The sequence below is a fragment of the Paramisgurnus dabryanus genome, chromosome 19 (genome assembly GCF_030506205.2).
Source record: "Paramisgurnus dabryanus chromosome 19, PD_genome_1.1, whole genome shotgun sequence".
Classification (NCBI taxonomy): domain Eukaryota; kingdom Metazoa; phylum Chordata; class Actinopteri; order Cypriniformes; family Cobitidae; genus Paramisgurnus; species Paramisgurnus dabryanus.
The window spans coordinates 8,578,507-8,590,903 of NC_133355.1; the positions used below are offsets into that span (position 1 = coordinate 8,578,507).

Consider the following 12,397-nt stretch of genomic DNA (forward strand, 5'->3'; position numbering starts at 1 on the left):
TTGACTTTCTAATGATTTAGCCAACTGTGCTGAACTTGCTCGATGAGGTGTTAACTTCAGTGGACGTCCTGGACATCACACAGAGCTTCCCACAAGTCCATCCTTTTTTAATTTTTGGATCCCTTTTGTGACACTTATTAGCAATGCTTAACTAATTGTCTTGAAACCTTGACCATTTTGTGCAAAAAATTTTTTTATTTCTCATGTCTTGAGATATTTCATTACTATGTGGCGCTATTCTTTTACCATTACATGAGAGTGGATTTTCTATTTTAAATAACACTCTCAATTACCAGTTATCCATTGGGCACCAGTGTGATGATTAATCATATTCATTATTTTTCTAGTGAATTCCTGTTAATTACACTTTATTTTTTTGCTAACATATTCATCGGGGTGTACTCATTTTTTAAATCATAAAGATGGTCAATGACTTTCAATATTTTGTTTATAAAAAATAAATGTTTTGTAAAAAAGAAAGCAAATTGGTCTCATATTTACTAACAAATGGAGAAAAATCAAAATTTTCAAAGTGGGTGTACTCATTTATGCTGAGCACTGTAATAATCTCACAAGGACACATACATAAATATTGTTTAAAATTTTATTCAAATTTTTTGTAATTGACAGGTTGTGAAACAACAATTGAAGAAAATAAATAGAATAGAATAATAATGATTGTTCATTAATGGTAATTCTGTAAATAAAATGTCTAAAAATACATGGATTCATCGGCACATGAGCCAACGATCCTCTATCTTATCATAAATAATTTAAAAAAATGCTCTCCATCAAGAAATTGATAAATAAATAAAAAATATAGAAATCACCTTCCCTAAATAATAATAATAGTAATAATAATTATAATTAATAATAATAATAATAATAATAACAATAATATCCCAAATGTTTAAATCTTGACCTTCATTTTAAAAGCATGATATATACAATGAAATACATTTTTAACTTTCATGAATCTTTTCGAATCATCCACAATTAAAAACAACAAAAAGAAAAAACCTAACAAACCTAAAAATAAAAAAGGCTAACTACAGTCTTTCTGCAATAAACTATATCCACTTATTTTAGGGAGATTTGCAATATAGGCCCATTATCCAATATCACAGATCTTTCGTTTCCATAAGTAATAAAGATGAACTATTTATAACTGGACTCAGATTAGAGACCAAGAGCAGTGTCTTCACAAATCTTTCTCTAGCTATCATACCCATGATTCTTTGCTCCGATCACATTGACCCACCAAGTCCCACCCTCCCAACCGTTTCGATATGTCTACACATGGTCCCCTTGAAATTCTATGTACACATTTGAGATTGCTGCAAAAAAGACTTTGAATAGTCTGTAAGTAGCGCACATCATTTTTTTGTACCCCGAAACAAAAGTTGTGTAGTACTGACATATTTGTGTTGGTTGGTCCCCTTTGTGTGTGCAGGGCGTTGATGTGTGGGCTCCGGGCAGAAAGGTCACAAGAGCCACGAGCACACGGCACAATAGTGTGTGAAGCAGTAGAGCGAGTGGCATTGCGTCGCTGGCGCTTTAACTAGCGTTTACCGGCTGGCTGTGCAGAATATCCAACTTGCGCAGAAAAGTATTGGTCCTATATCGTATACTGTTAAGGTAGTACATATTGTTTTTTTACATTTAACCTGCACCTTGTGCGATAAGTCTGTCTCTATTAAATGTATATTTTTCATTTAAATAATCTTGGAAGGCTTTTTTATACTGCAGTTTTGCGAAAGTTGTTGGTCCCATAATTTGCAGTGGAGGAAAAGTGACTCGCAAGTAACTTCATTTGACTTCTCCTTTCTTGCCTGTGAGAAAGAAAGAAAGAAAGAAAGAAAGAAAGAAAGAAAAGGAAAATCCCAGTTAAGTCACTCGGATCAAAAGACATTCCTACGTGAAGTTAACAGTGAACTAATTTTTTTTGTTTGGGGTGGTCAACATTGTCATCATAATGCTTACCACCCTGTACTTTCATGCAACCTATATTGTGAGAATCAGTGAATAGCTGGTTTTATGCAACTGTGTGTTTGTGTGTTAGTGATTGTAGGGAAACATTTCTGGCAGGCAAACAAATTTCCAACATGCACTATAGGAATTCTGGGCTGTGATGGGTTTTATTGTGAAATAACCTCGCTGGTTCTTGTTTAAACTGACAGCTGATATGAATTATTGGGAAAAGTAAAATTTTAACTAGGTTTTCCCTAAAGAACCCAGAATTCCTACAGAGGAATGCTGTTCTTTGGTCGGCACAATGCTTCACTTATATCACCAAAACAACCACAAACTGTAACCTCAAACCCCAGCAGAGAGGTTTGAGAGATTTAATGAATGAAAATTCCCTTATTCCCGTTCTCTCTCGCTCGCGCCCGTTCTCAGACATTCGATTCATTCACGCAAGCACGTACACAAGCTCACTCGTTTGCACGAAACAGCATACCCACTAATAACACAAACTCGCTTGGATTCAAATACAACCACACGGAAACCCACCCCGCCCCACATTCACAATATCTAGAACACCACCAGACTACATATGGGAGTGTTTTTGTAAGAAATAGAGATCATGATCAAACAAAACACAGAGGAGACTGATCAAAAACAAAATCCACCCAAAAGTAGCACATTGAGCACTAGTTAATTCTAGTTAAATAGGATTAATTTAGTTAAGAGTTGCATTACATTAAATCACAGATGTAGTTATTGATCAGTATTTATAAAAAAAAAGAAAAAAAAGAGAAAGAGAGTCACAACGCACCAAACACAGTCCATAGTCACCACGGTAAACCCGCCATGCACTCTCAGCATGGAGGATACATGACAAAGGGCCAAAAAACAAAACTGCTAATGGCAACCATCACAGGCAGGAATATCGCCACAGCAACCAACACAGGCCAATCAACTTACAAACCAACGCTGTGGGAGGAAGGGGGAGCTTTATTGGTTGCTAGGCCACCGTAGCCATAGCGACGTTGTCTCCACCCGAGTAATGATTGGACAGGGCAGCCTTGGGTGTGGATGAGGTTGTGTTTGTTTGTTTGATTGTTTGTGGATTTTCAGGAGAGCGGAACAATGACACAGCACAAAAACAATAAATGAAAGTAAAATTAATGAGGTTTTCTTCCACTACGTCTCATGCTGACGTCTTTAACAGTACTTCTTTTTTTTATTATTAGCTCAGTGCTAACATGGCTACTTTAAACATTTAGTTTAGATCTGACCACAGTATTAGCAATTTAGTACTAGGCATTTTATGATTTAACTTCCCTTTTTAGTTACTGTTACACCCATCTCCACCAGCTAGTTTCTCTCACCTGTTCTTCTCAGTACGGACGGTTAGCATCTTTAGGCCTCTTCAGCTGAACTTTAAGCCTCTTCATGCCGATTTGAAAGCCGTTCATGGCCTGGATGGCCGCCTGGGCGCTTGCCGGGTTGTCGAAGCTCACAAATCCTACAAAACAGAAGGTTGAACACTGTATGAGCTATATCGGGTATGGACAGTCTTGAACATCAGCTAAGAAAATCCTTTTCTTTATGCTTTTATTAAAGATTTTATTATTAAAAATATATTGATGCGTCTTAAAATGTGCCGCTTTCAGAAAGGTACAAAAATGCATATTGGTACTTCAAAGGTACATACTGGCAGTTCAAAGATACATATTTGTACCTAAATGGTACATATTAGGACCTTTTTAAAGGGATAGTTCGGCCAAAAATGATTTTAAACCCATGATTTACTCACCCCCAAGCTGTCCGAGTTGCAAATGTCCATCGTTTTTCAGACAAACACATTTTCGGATATTTTAGAAAATGTTTTAGATCTTTCAGTTGATTAAATGTAATGTTACGGGGTCCACCCATAGTCCACGACCTTCAAGTCCAAAAAAGTGAGTCCATCCTTCACAAAATAAATCCAAACGGCTCCAGGATGATAAACAAAGGTCTTCTGAGGGTAATCCGCGCGGTGTTGTTGTAGAAATATCCATATTTAAAACTTTATTAACGAAAATAAATACCTTCCTGTAGCGCCGCCATCTTAGACTCCTCTGTATTCAGGAGAGAGTATTAGCGTAGTGTACGCACTTTTCTTAGTGACGTATGACAAATTTGGAGGGCGGGGGCAAAGAGCAGCAGCAGAGTAGCCTCCGTAGGCTCCGAAAATGTGTTTGTTTGAAAAACGATGGACATATGCAACTCGGACAGCTTGGGGGTGAGTAAATCATGGGTTTAATATCATTTTTGGCCGAACTATCCCTTTAAAGGGTACTGCCCCAGTGACAGCTTTGTACCTTTATTTATGATAGTGTAAAAAAATATATATGTGCATATCACTATTCATTTTTAATACTTTAAAAATTACACGGATGTTAGTTGGGATATTACGGGCAACTTTCAGTTTACCACAGTGTATGGCTGTTACTTACCAAAGCATTTGCTCTGGTTAGTGGCTCGGTCAACAAACACCTTAGCTGAGATGACGTTACCGAAGGGCAGAAACATCTGGAGCATCTCTGAGTCTGTGAACTCTTGAGGCAGATGATAAATAAAGATATTGCACCCTTCAGGACCTGGAGGAGAGAAGGAGCGGGAGTAATGAGATCGCAATTCATAATTCATGGACAAACATTACGTTTTGTGTCTTTGAATGGCGCAGGATGAGATCCATACAACAATGACCATGACATAAATTCAATATTAGGCTAGGGAATAATTAAAACAGAATGTATTAGGAGGGTTTCCATCACAATGAGTTTATGCGCATTTTAAAGTATTGCATAAGAAACTAATAAAATGTCAAGTAAAATTCCCTTAATTTGCAAAAAAGAAGGGATGCACCGATATATATATTTTTTGTGGGCCGATACTGATTTAAACAGACAACTGTTGGCCGAAGCTGATATTAAACACTTGTTTGCAATACTATACAGTTGGCCTATTAGCTAATTTAATTCTGCATCAAATTATTTTTACTGAACATGGATTGGTGCTATTTAACATTCAACTGACCAAAATAATAAGAGGTCATGGTCACTTTATTATCCCAGATGGGAAATTTGGGGGTATATACACATTAAACAACAATAAATAAACAAATAAATAAATAAAATAAACTACCGAGCCCCTAAGGTGACATTGGAGTAAAAAATCAAAAGTTTAGTTTAATGTGCTCACGCGAAACCTTCATGTGCAGAATTTGTAAAAAAAAGTTTAGTTTCACGTGGGCACGCGAAACTAAGTGCGATAGTTTCAGGTATCCACGTGAAACTAAACTTTATTAAAAAAATTTCTCCATGTCCCCTTAGGGGCTCCATGAAAAAAAACAGAGAGGAACAAAGTAAGATAAAATTTTCGTGATTTTTGGTCTTTTTCCGAGATTTTGATAAAAGCCCAGACCGCATTTTCCCGAAATACTCTTACTCTGTCCGCATGGCTCACGAGAATGAGTAATCTCTCACATGATTAACTACATGATTTACAATTTTTTTCCTCCCATCATATGTCTGACAAACTATAATTTCTACAGATTTTATTTTGTATTTAATTATTTTGATAATTACTTTTTTTAAATTCTGGATTATGCAACAGACATGCAACTTATTGCCTTCATGCCTTTAATTAACTCATTCCCCGCCCACCAGCCTTTTTTTGAAAATTGCCCGCCAGCATTTTTTGTGATTTTTACAAAAGTCTTACAAAATGCCTTCCAGGAATATTTTCTTTTAAATATATAAACATACAAATATATCAAATGAAGGAATAGACCCTCTGCTTTCAAACAAACAATAAACAAACAAACTAACAAAACGTGAAAAAAACTGTTTCATCCTTTATATTTTTTTTTCTGCTTAAAAACCCTTGAATATGTTATTTTTTATATTTTTTAGCAAAAAGCTGAAATAATTGCATTTTCACAACGTATAAAATTTTTGCTTCAGTTTTTATACATTTGGTAAAATAAAAGCCATCTAGTGGATATAATCGGGGTATTACACATTAACATAAAAACTCATCAGGAACCCGTTTTTTATCATGCAAATGTTTTCTCTTAATTAGAACTAGATTAGATAACTCGTCAATGGCGGGGAAAGAGTTAATAAACAATTAGTATCGGTCTTTCTCGTGCTATTGCCGATGGTTTAAAATTCATAAAAAAAAATCGGCCAATGATACATATTGGTGGCTGATACATATACAAAAAAGTTTCGCATTTGTTTTTTTTCTGTTTTTGAGAATTTTAAAAAGGCCTGCGTCCGAAAGCTATAAAATGGCAAGGCATTAAGGCATCAAGCCATGTCTGAATCCAATGTTTGTTTACTTCCTGTCTTCTGAGATACCTTCATTGTCCTGTTCCACAATTCTATGCGTGGGCGTACACAGAGAATGTGATTGGTCGAGCCTGGACGAGTTAGAAAAAATTAAATGCCGGCCAAGGAAACGGCTGGAGCACAAATTTAGTGTAAATAAAGTCATATTTTCACTTTTTACACCTTTTGATTACATTTCTAGTGAGAAATTAGTATTGTAGTTTTTAATTATGGGATTAGTTATCACAAAAGCGCTCTCTGTTTATATTTCAAACTGAATTCCATAATGCTGTTTATGAAGTCTGTCCGAATGCATTTCTCGGAGTCGAAGCTGTCTCCATGCCTTCGGAGTGATTGCTTCATGAGGCAGCGAGGCAACAAATCAGCTCCCTTAGCTTTTACGTTTGGATGGAAACCCCACTATTGGTTATTGTTGTCATTGGGACAGGAAATGACATCATTACCTTCTCGTTGTTGCAACTGCTGTGGCTGCTGGGGTTGCTGGGCAACCAAGGTGGGCTGATGAGGAAATAGCTGACCGACCAATCCGTAAGCAGCAGGATATGTAGCTGTGGGTGGAGTTATGAGGTTAAACATTTGACGTGGTATCAATGTAGAGGTTATATTTTTAACAGAATGTTCTTTACGATTTTGTGTAGAAAACAATAAAATGACTTAAGCCCAGTTCTCACCCGTGTAGTGTTGCATGCCTGTATAGGCCTGCTGAAGTGGATCCAACGCGGGGCTCTGAGCTAAAGAATTAAAACAGACGACTAATGAAAACACAAAGCGAAATTAAAGTGAACAACCTCAGAAATTGCATTTTCATTTTTATTCACTGGAGAAAGCTTCTTACCCTGATATGGGTGAACACCATTGGTGTAAAGGGCTTCAGTGGCAGACTGGCCATTGGGCGGTGCAGGGACTGGGGTGTAACTGTTGACTGCGATAGGTGGAGGAAGAGCAGGCACAGGCGTGGCAGCCATTGTTGGCGGGGTGCTCGTACCTTGAGCAGAAATGCCAATCATGAATAAACAGGAAATGAATAAATAATGAGAATGGTCACCGTGAACATGATTTGTATTTACCTGAGGACGGTGTGATTGAGGCAATGGGCGTGGCTATGATGCTGTTGGGATTGAGAGCAGCCAATTGTTGCATTTGCACCGCAGCAACCGTCGCCACGGGAGACAGATATGCAGATTGAGCCACCAATGCCTGCTGCTGGACAAGCTAAAAAAGTGAATAAAGTGTAAATACAATTTCAAATTGATCTTACTCAATATTAAAGGTTATATTTTTACATTATGTAGAAAACAGTAAATTGTTCCCTGGGTATCAAACCCATGACCCCATCAGCTACATAAACGCTAACTATCACTAGGTTTTATGTGGCATTAATCCTCACTGCTTGTGTGTAAGCGTTGTAGGCGCCCAGGTGTAGACTCATGGGACTGATGACACCCAGCTGCGAGGCCACCTGCTGCATGCGCCTGATTCCTCTCTCCTTCTCTGTATCCGCAAACTTAACCACCAGACTAGAGGAAGCACCCTGGAGGAATAAAGACATCTGGCTTAAGTAACAAACTGAGAAATGTAAAATATGTCGTGGGTGAATGCATAAAGACACTGTCTGCATTCATTCATTGAGTCAGTATCAATACACTGAACAATGCTGTACTGTTCGTTTAAGTTTGTAGGTGTGTTAGTGGGATCAATCTTGAATGTGCATCCATACTAACCGGAAGAGTGCGACTTCCATGTAGCGCGCTAATAGCCGCCTGTGCCTCTGCGTTATTTTGATATTTTACGAACGCGCAACCTGCAATATACACAAACACATTGTTAGACGAATGCATCTTCAATGGGAGTAATTAAAGGAATGAAATTAGATCAAACTGGGACAAATGGTCACACTAGATCCCATGACCTACAATCGTTTTACATTTGGGAGGTTAAAGAGAAGCCGTTAATGATTTACTACAGCAGGTGCATCTGTTCCATTCACGCTCATCCTTAATTACCCCTCGCACACACATCCATCACGTCACAAATCACAGCCTGTGTGCCGAACCGACCATCATTTATTAGCCACATACACATGCGTGAATGAACACAGAGGAAGACAATACTAGTTTTCTGTAATTGTATTGAAAGATGCTGTTACCTTTCTCAGCTACCACCCTAAACATTTTGGCTAGCAGCATCTGTTTACTATCTGATACGTCCCCTAACCCGGGACCATATATTAAAAGGATTTTTAGGCTATGGGGATGGCAGCACTCCTCGATGTGGTATAACAGTGTTTCCTGTTATTCATGAAAATTATATTTTTAAAATGACAATCTTTACTTCAATCCCAAACAAATTCTGGAAATAGTATAATTATAATTTAGGCAACCCTGTTTACAGTGGCATTTGAATGTTGTCTACGCACCTTTGCTTGCCCCGTCAGGCCCTCTGAGCACCGTGCACTCTTCTATACTCCCAAAAGGTTCGAACATCTTTCTGACATCCGTGTCTGACAGCTGCTTGCCCAACATGCCCACGAACAGCTTCCTGTCTACATATAGTAAGAGACGGTACACGTTAACACATTGGTAATGTGAGATTATGCATCATATTGAAGTGAGACACTTGGTAGTGTAATTTTCAACGCTGTAATGACATTTTTAGCCACTAGAGGCCACTAGAGGACTGTCAATTGCACCCTATTTACACCCTGGAGGACTGACATTTTCACCTAATAAGAGATTATTAAATCTCTTTCTTCTCATTCAGTGATTTTTCAGTAAGAATGGTTCATTACATTCAAATCTGATAAACACAAATCAGGATAAATCAAGCACTTATATTCAATTCTTATAATAAATATGGTTGCATAACGATTAATCGGGATTAATCTATTGCAGAATAAAGTTCATATATGTACTGTGTATATTAACTTTGTGTAAATAAATACACACATATGCATGTAAATATTTAAGAAATGTTTAGATGTGTATATACACTTGTATATTTAAGTATAATTTATATTATATATAAATACTTAATGTATAAATATATGTTTTTTTCTTAAAATTATACATGCATGTGTGCATATTTATATATACATAATTATTATACACAGTTCACACACACAAATATGATTTATAAACAAAAACATTTATTATTCAGCAATAGATTAATCACGATTAATAGATTAATCGCAATTAATCGGTTAATCGTTATGCAACCCTAATAATAACAACAACATATATGTCCTATTTATTGGAATTTGGAACGTTCTCACATTTGTAAAACACTATATCCAAACTTTTATACATTTCCAAACGTTTCTGATCTAGGATTAATTGTATTTATATTTAGCCATATATAAAAACAGCAGAAGTCTACGGTAGGTTTTGGTTTGGGTGTGTGTGTGTGTTATGTAGTACCTCCTCGTCCCTCACTGTCCGCTGGCTTTACTTGAATGGGGCGGTTCATCTGAAACACAGATCACATCACACGATCAAATACACTTCATAATCCAGCACCATCAATTCCTTGTGTGTCTGAATGCAAGTTCATCATGTTGATCCCTTGAGCTGCCCATCTTTCAATATCTCCGGCAATTTTAACCTAAACTAAGTGTACTAAAACAATTTTTGTTTTGTTTTCGTAACAGGGTTGTAAAAATTTAAACACTGAAAAATGTAAATTAAATGATTTGAAATAAAACAGCTCATATAATATCCGAGCTTGACTCAACGTTTCCGCTCAATAAGGTTAAGGACCTCATTTTATTTGTTGAAAGAGCAAACTCGTTTTGTGGAAATTTCCTCTTGTTTATAACAGAAAAAAATCCACACTGGATCTGCTTTCGTTACATTTAACTCCCTTTATCTTCCTCCTTTGTTCCATCTGTGAAGCCCTTTGAACTTGCTTGCCTCCATTTCAGGCCTCTCTCTCTCTCTCGCTCTCTCATCAAGAATCAGTGTTATGCTTTTCCGCTCTTGCTCACACCTAATCCCGCCTCTCTCTCGTTCTCATTTGGGCTTCAGGAAAAGTGCACGCCCACGCGGGATTGGGGAAGTGATGGGATTAACTGAGCTCGCCGGCTAATCTGGATTACAGACGCACAGCAGATTAAAATGGTGACATTCTGGGCTTCTGAAACAAACCAGGGGAGAGAGAGAGAGGGATGGATGATATGTAAAAAGAAAACTCCATGTACACCATCTGGATACACAGCAACAGATCCTATTCATATTATTGCTTTTTCAGTAAAAAACATCTCGACATTCTCAAACAAGACATGAATTAACCTTTTATATTGACAAAAATAATGTGTAAATGGCACTGCTATTGTAATTCATAACTCCACATGGAATTGCTCAATCAGTACAGCTCTAATTTAAATAAATGCAATTAGTTAAAGGAATGAACGAGATGCCCGGAGAGAAGCCCTGAGCTAAATTGCCAAAATCAACATAAAAGGCGTTAATTATGCAGCAGGTGACATTTCGGCCCGAACCAGATCGCTCCGTTTTAACCAACCGGGCGCGATCACTCATCCGGGGTCCGTATTGATCCCGCACAGAGTCGTATAAACCATACATAATGACTTTCACTGTTTCATTGCACGCCCAAAACATATAACACGACACACATAGGAGGACAAAAACACAAGGGCATTTATCAGGATGACTAATGAAGCAGGTCTCATTGATTGGTTTGGTAATGCAAAGATCTGCTACACCCACTATTACGTCCGTTCTGCGTCGGTTCCTCTGCTTTTCTGGTTTAAGTCCCTGTGGTCACGACTAATCTCATCTCAGCTGTAAGAGCTTGTTTTGCACTTGAATCTGATTTTTCCAATTCCAAACATACAGGAGAAACAAAACTTTTTGGTAGCGTTTGCAGCTGTTCATTCTTTAATCGAAAGAGGACCAAGCGCTCCAATGAAACGTGGAAAAGGGTTTTCAAAATGGTTATTTTTTTTTTTTAGACAGGTTCATTCTCCAGTGGCATCTATTTTGGGATCTTTATTTTTAACAGCGTTCAAGTGCACAGTTCCTGGACAACTGTTGATGCACGAGCACTTTGAAATGAATCAGATGACTGCGCTATTTCAGTGCCGTTTTCACAAGAACTTCCTGAATACCGTAATCCTTTACCATACATTATGAAACCTAAAAAAAAAAACACATCACTAAATATACTTCGGTTTGGGCTGCAAATTTCATGTGGTGTGACAAAATCCTTGAGTCTACGAGCAGCTTTATTCACAGCTTTCCTGCGTTGTGATGAGTCACGTAGCTTCAAGGATTACAGAAAGGAAAACAGAGATAGTGGCGGAGAACAAAAAGAAAGGAGGGTACAAAGGGACGAGAGAGACGTGAAAGAGTGAGAGAGAGAGAGAGAGTTGTGGCACTGCCACTTCAGGTCGGCACGGCAACCAACCCTCCTGTCACCATGACAACGGTGAGACGAGCTACCCAGCAGGTAAACAAGGTTGCCCTGAATGACGATGGGAGGGAAAGGTAGTGATGGGAGAGGAAAATAAGAGACAGGGATGGAAAGAAAGTGTGTGTGTGAGAGAGAGAGAGAGAGAGAGAGAGAGAGAGAGAGAAAACAGAGAGAGAAAGAAAGAGGAAAAGAGAGAGAGTGAGAGAGAGAGAGAGAGAGATTGGATGAGAAAAAGTGAGAGAGAGAGAGAGAAAAAGAGAGAGAGATGTGGTAACTGCTATGGTTGCCAAAGCAACAGGCAGTCGAAGATTCATCCTCAGTCTAGGCAAAAAGAAACCTGTTGGTTTCCACAAATGCAGAGCGTCAATGAAAATTGAGCGGTCCAACCCACACTCCTTCTTTTAGATTAAACTCAATAACCATTCATTAAAGCTACTGCGTACATTTCATTAAAAACTGTTAAAATACATTTTGTTAATGCAGTTTGACACATTTCAATAAAAGAATGACTCAAGTTCAGAAACACTGGGAAATCATTACATTACATTTACATTTATTCATTTAACAGACACTTTTATCCAATGTGACTTAAGCATTAAACATTTTGTATAGGAAGCCAA

General features: G+C 37.8%; 1 protein-coding gene across 2 annotated transcripts in view; it reads right to left on the reverse strand.

Annotated features, from left to right (window-relative positions):
- Positions 1–590: 590 nt before the first annotated feature.
- Positions 591–12,397, reverse strand: part of celf3a (cugbp, Elav-like family member 3a) — a 70,355-nt gene continuing 58,548 nt past the window's right edge. Inside the window, exons 4-14 of one of the 2 annotated variants that reach the window (XM_065287777.2) lie at positions 9,764–9,812; positions 8,764–8,889; positions 8,069–8,148; positions 7,735–7,878; positions 7,415–7,559; positions 7,183–7,332; positions 7,019–7,099; positions 6,791–6,895; positions 4,446–4,589; positions 3,336–3,472; positions 591–1,832 (exon numbers count right to left, since the gene is read on the reverse strand). In XM_065287777.2, coding sequence (XP_065143849.1) covers positions 3,345–3,472; positions 4,446–4,589; positions 6,791–6,895; positions 7,019–7,099; positions 7,183–7,332; positions 7,415–7,559; positions 7,735–7,878; positions 8,069–8,148; positions 8,764–8,889; positions 9,764–9,812 — 1,152 coding nt within the window. In that variant the 3' untranslated portion in view covers positions 591–1,832; positions 3,336–3,344. The remainder of the gene's footprint in view (positions 1,833–3,335; positions 3,473–4,445; positions 4,590–6,790; positions 6,896–7,018; positions 7,100–7,182; positions 7,333–7,414; positions 7,560–7,734; positions 7,879–8,068; positions 8,149–8,763; positions 8,890–9,763; positions 9,813–12,397) is intronic. The other variant, XM_065287785.2, reaches the window with a different exon arrangement.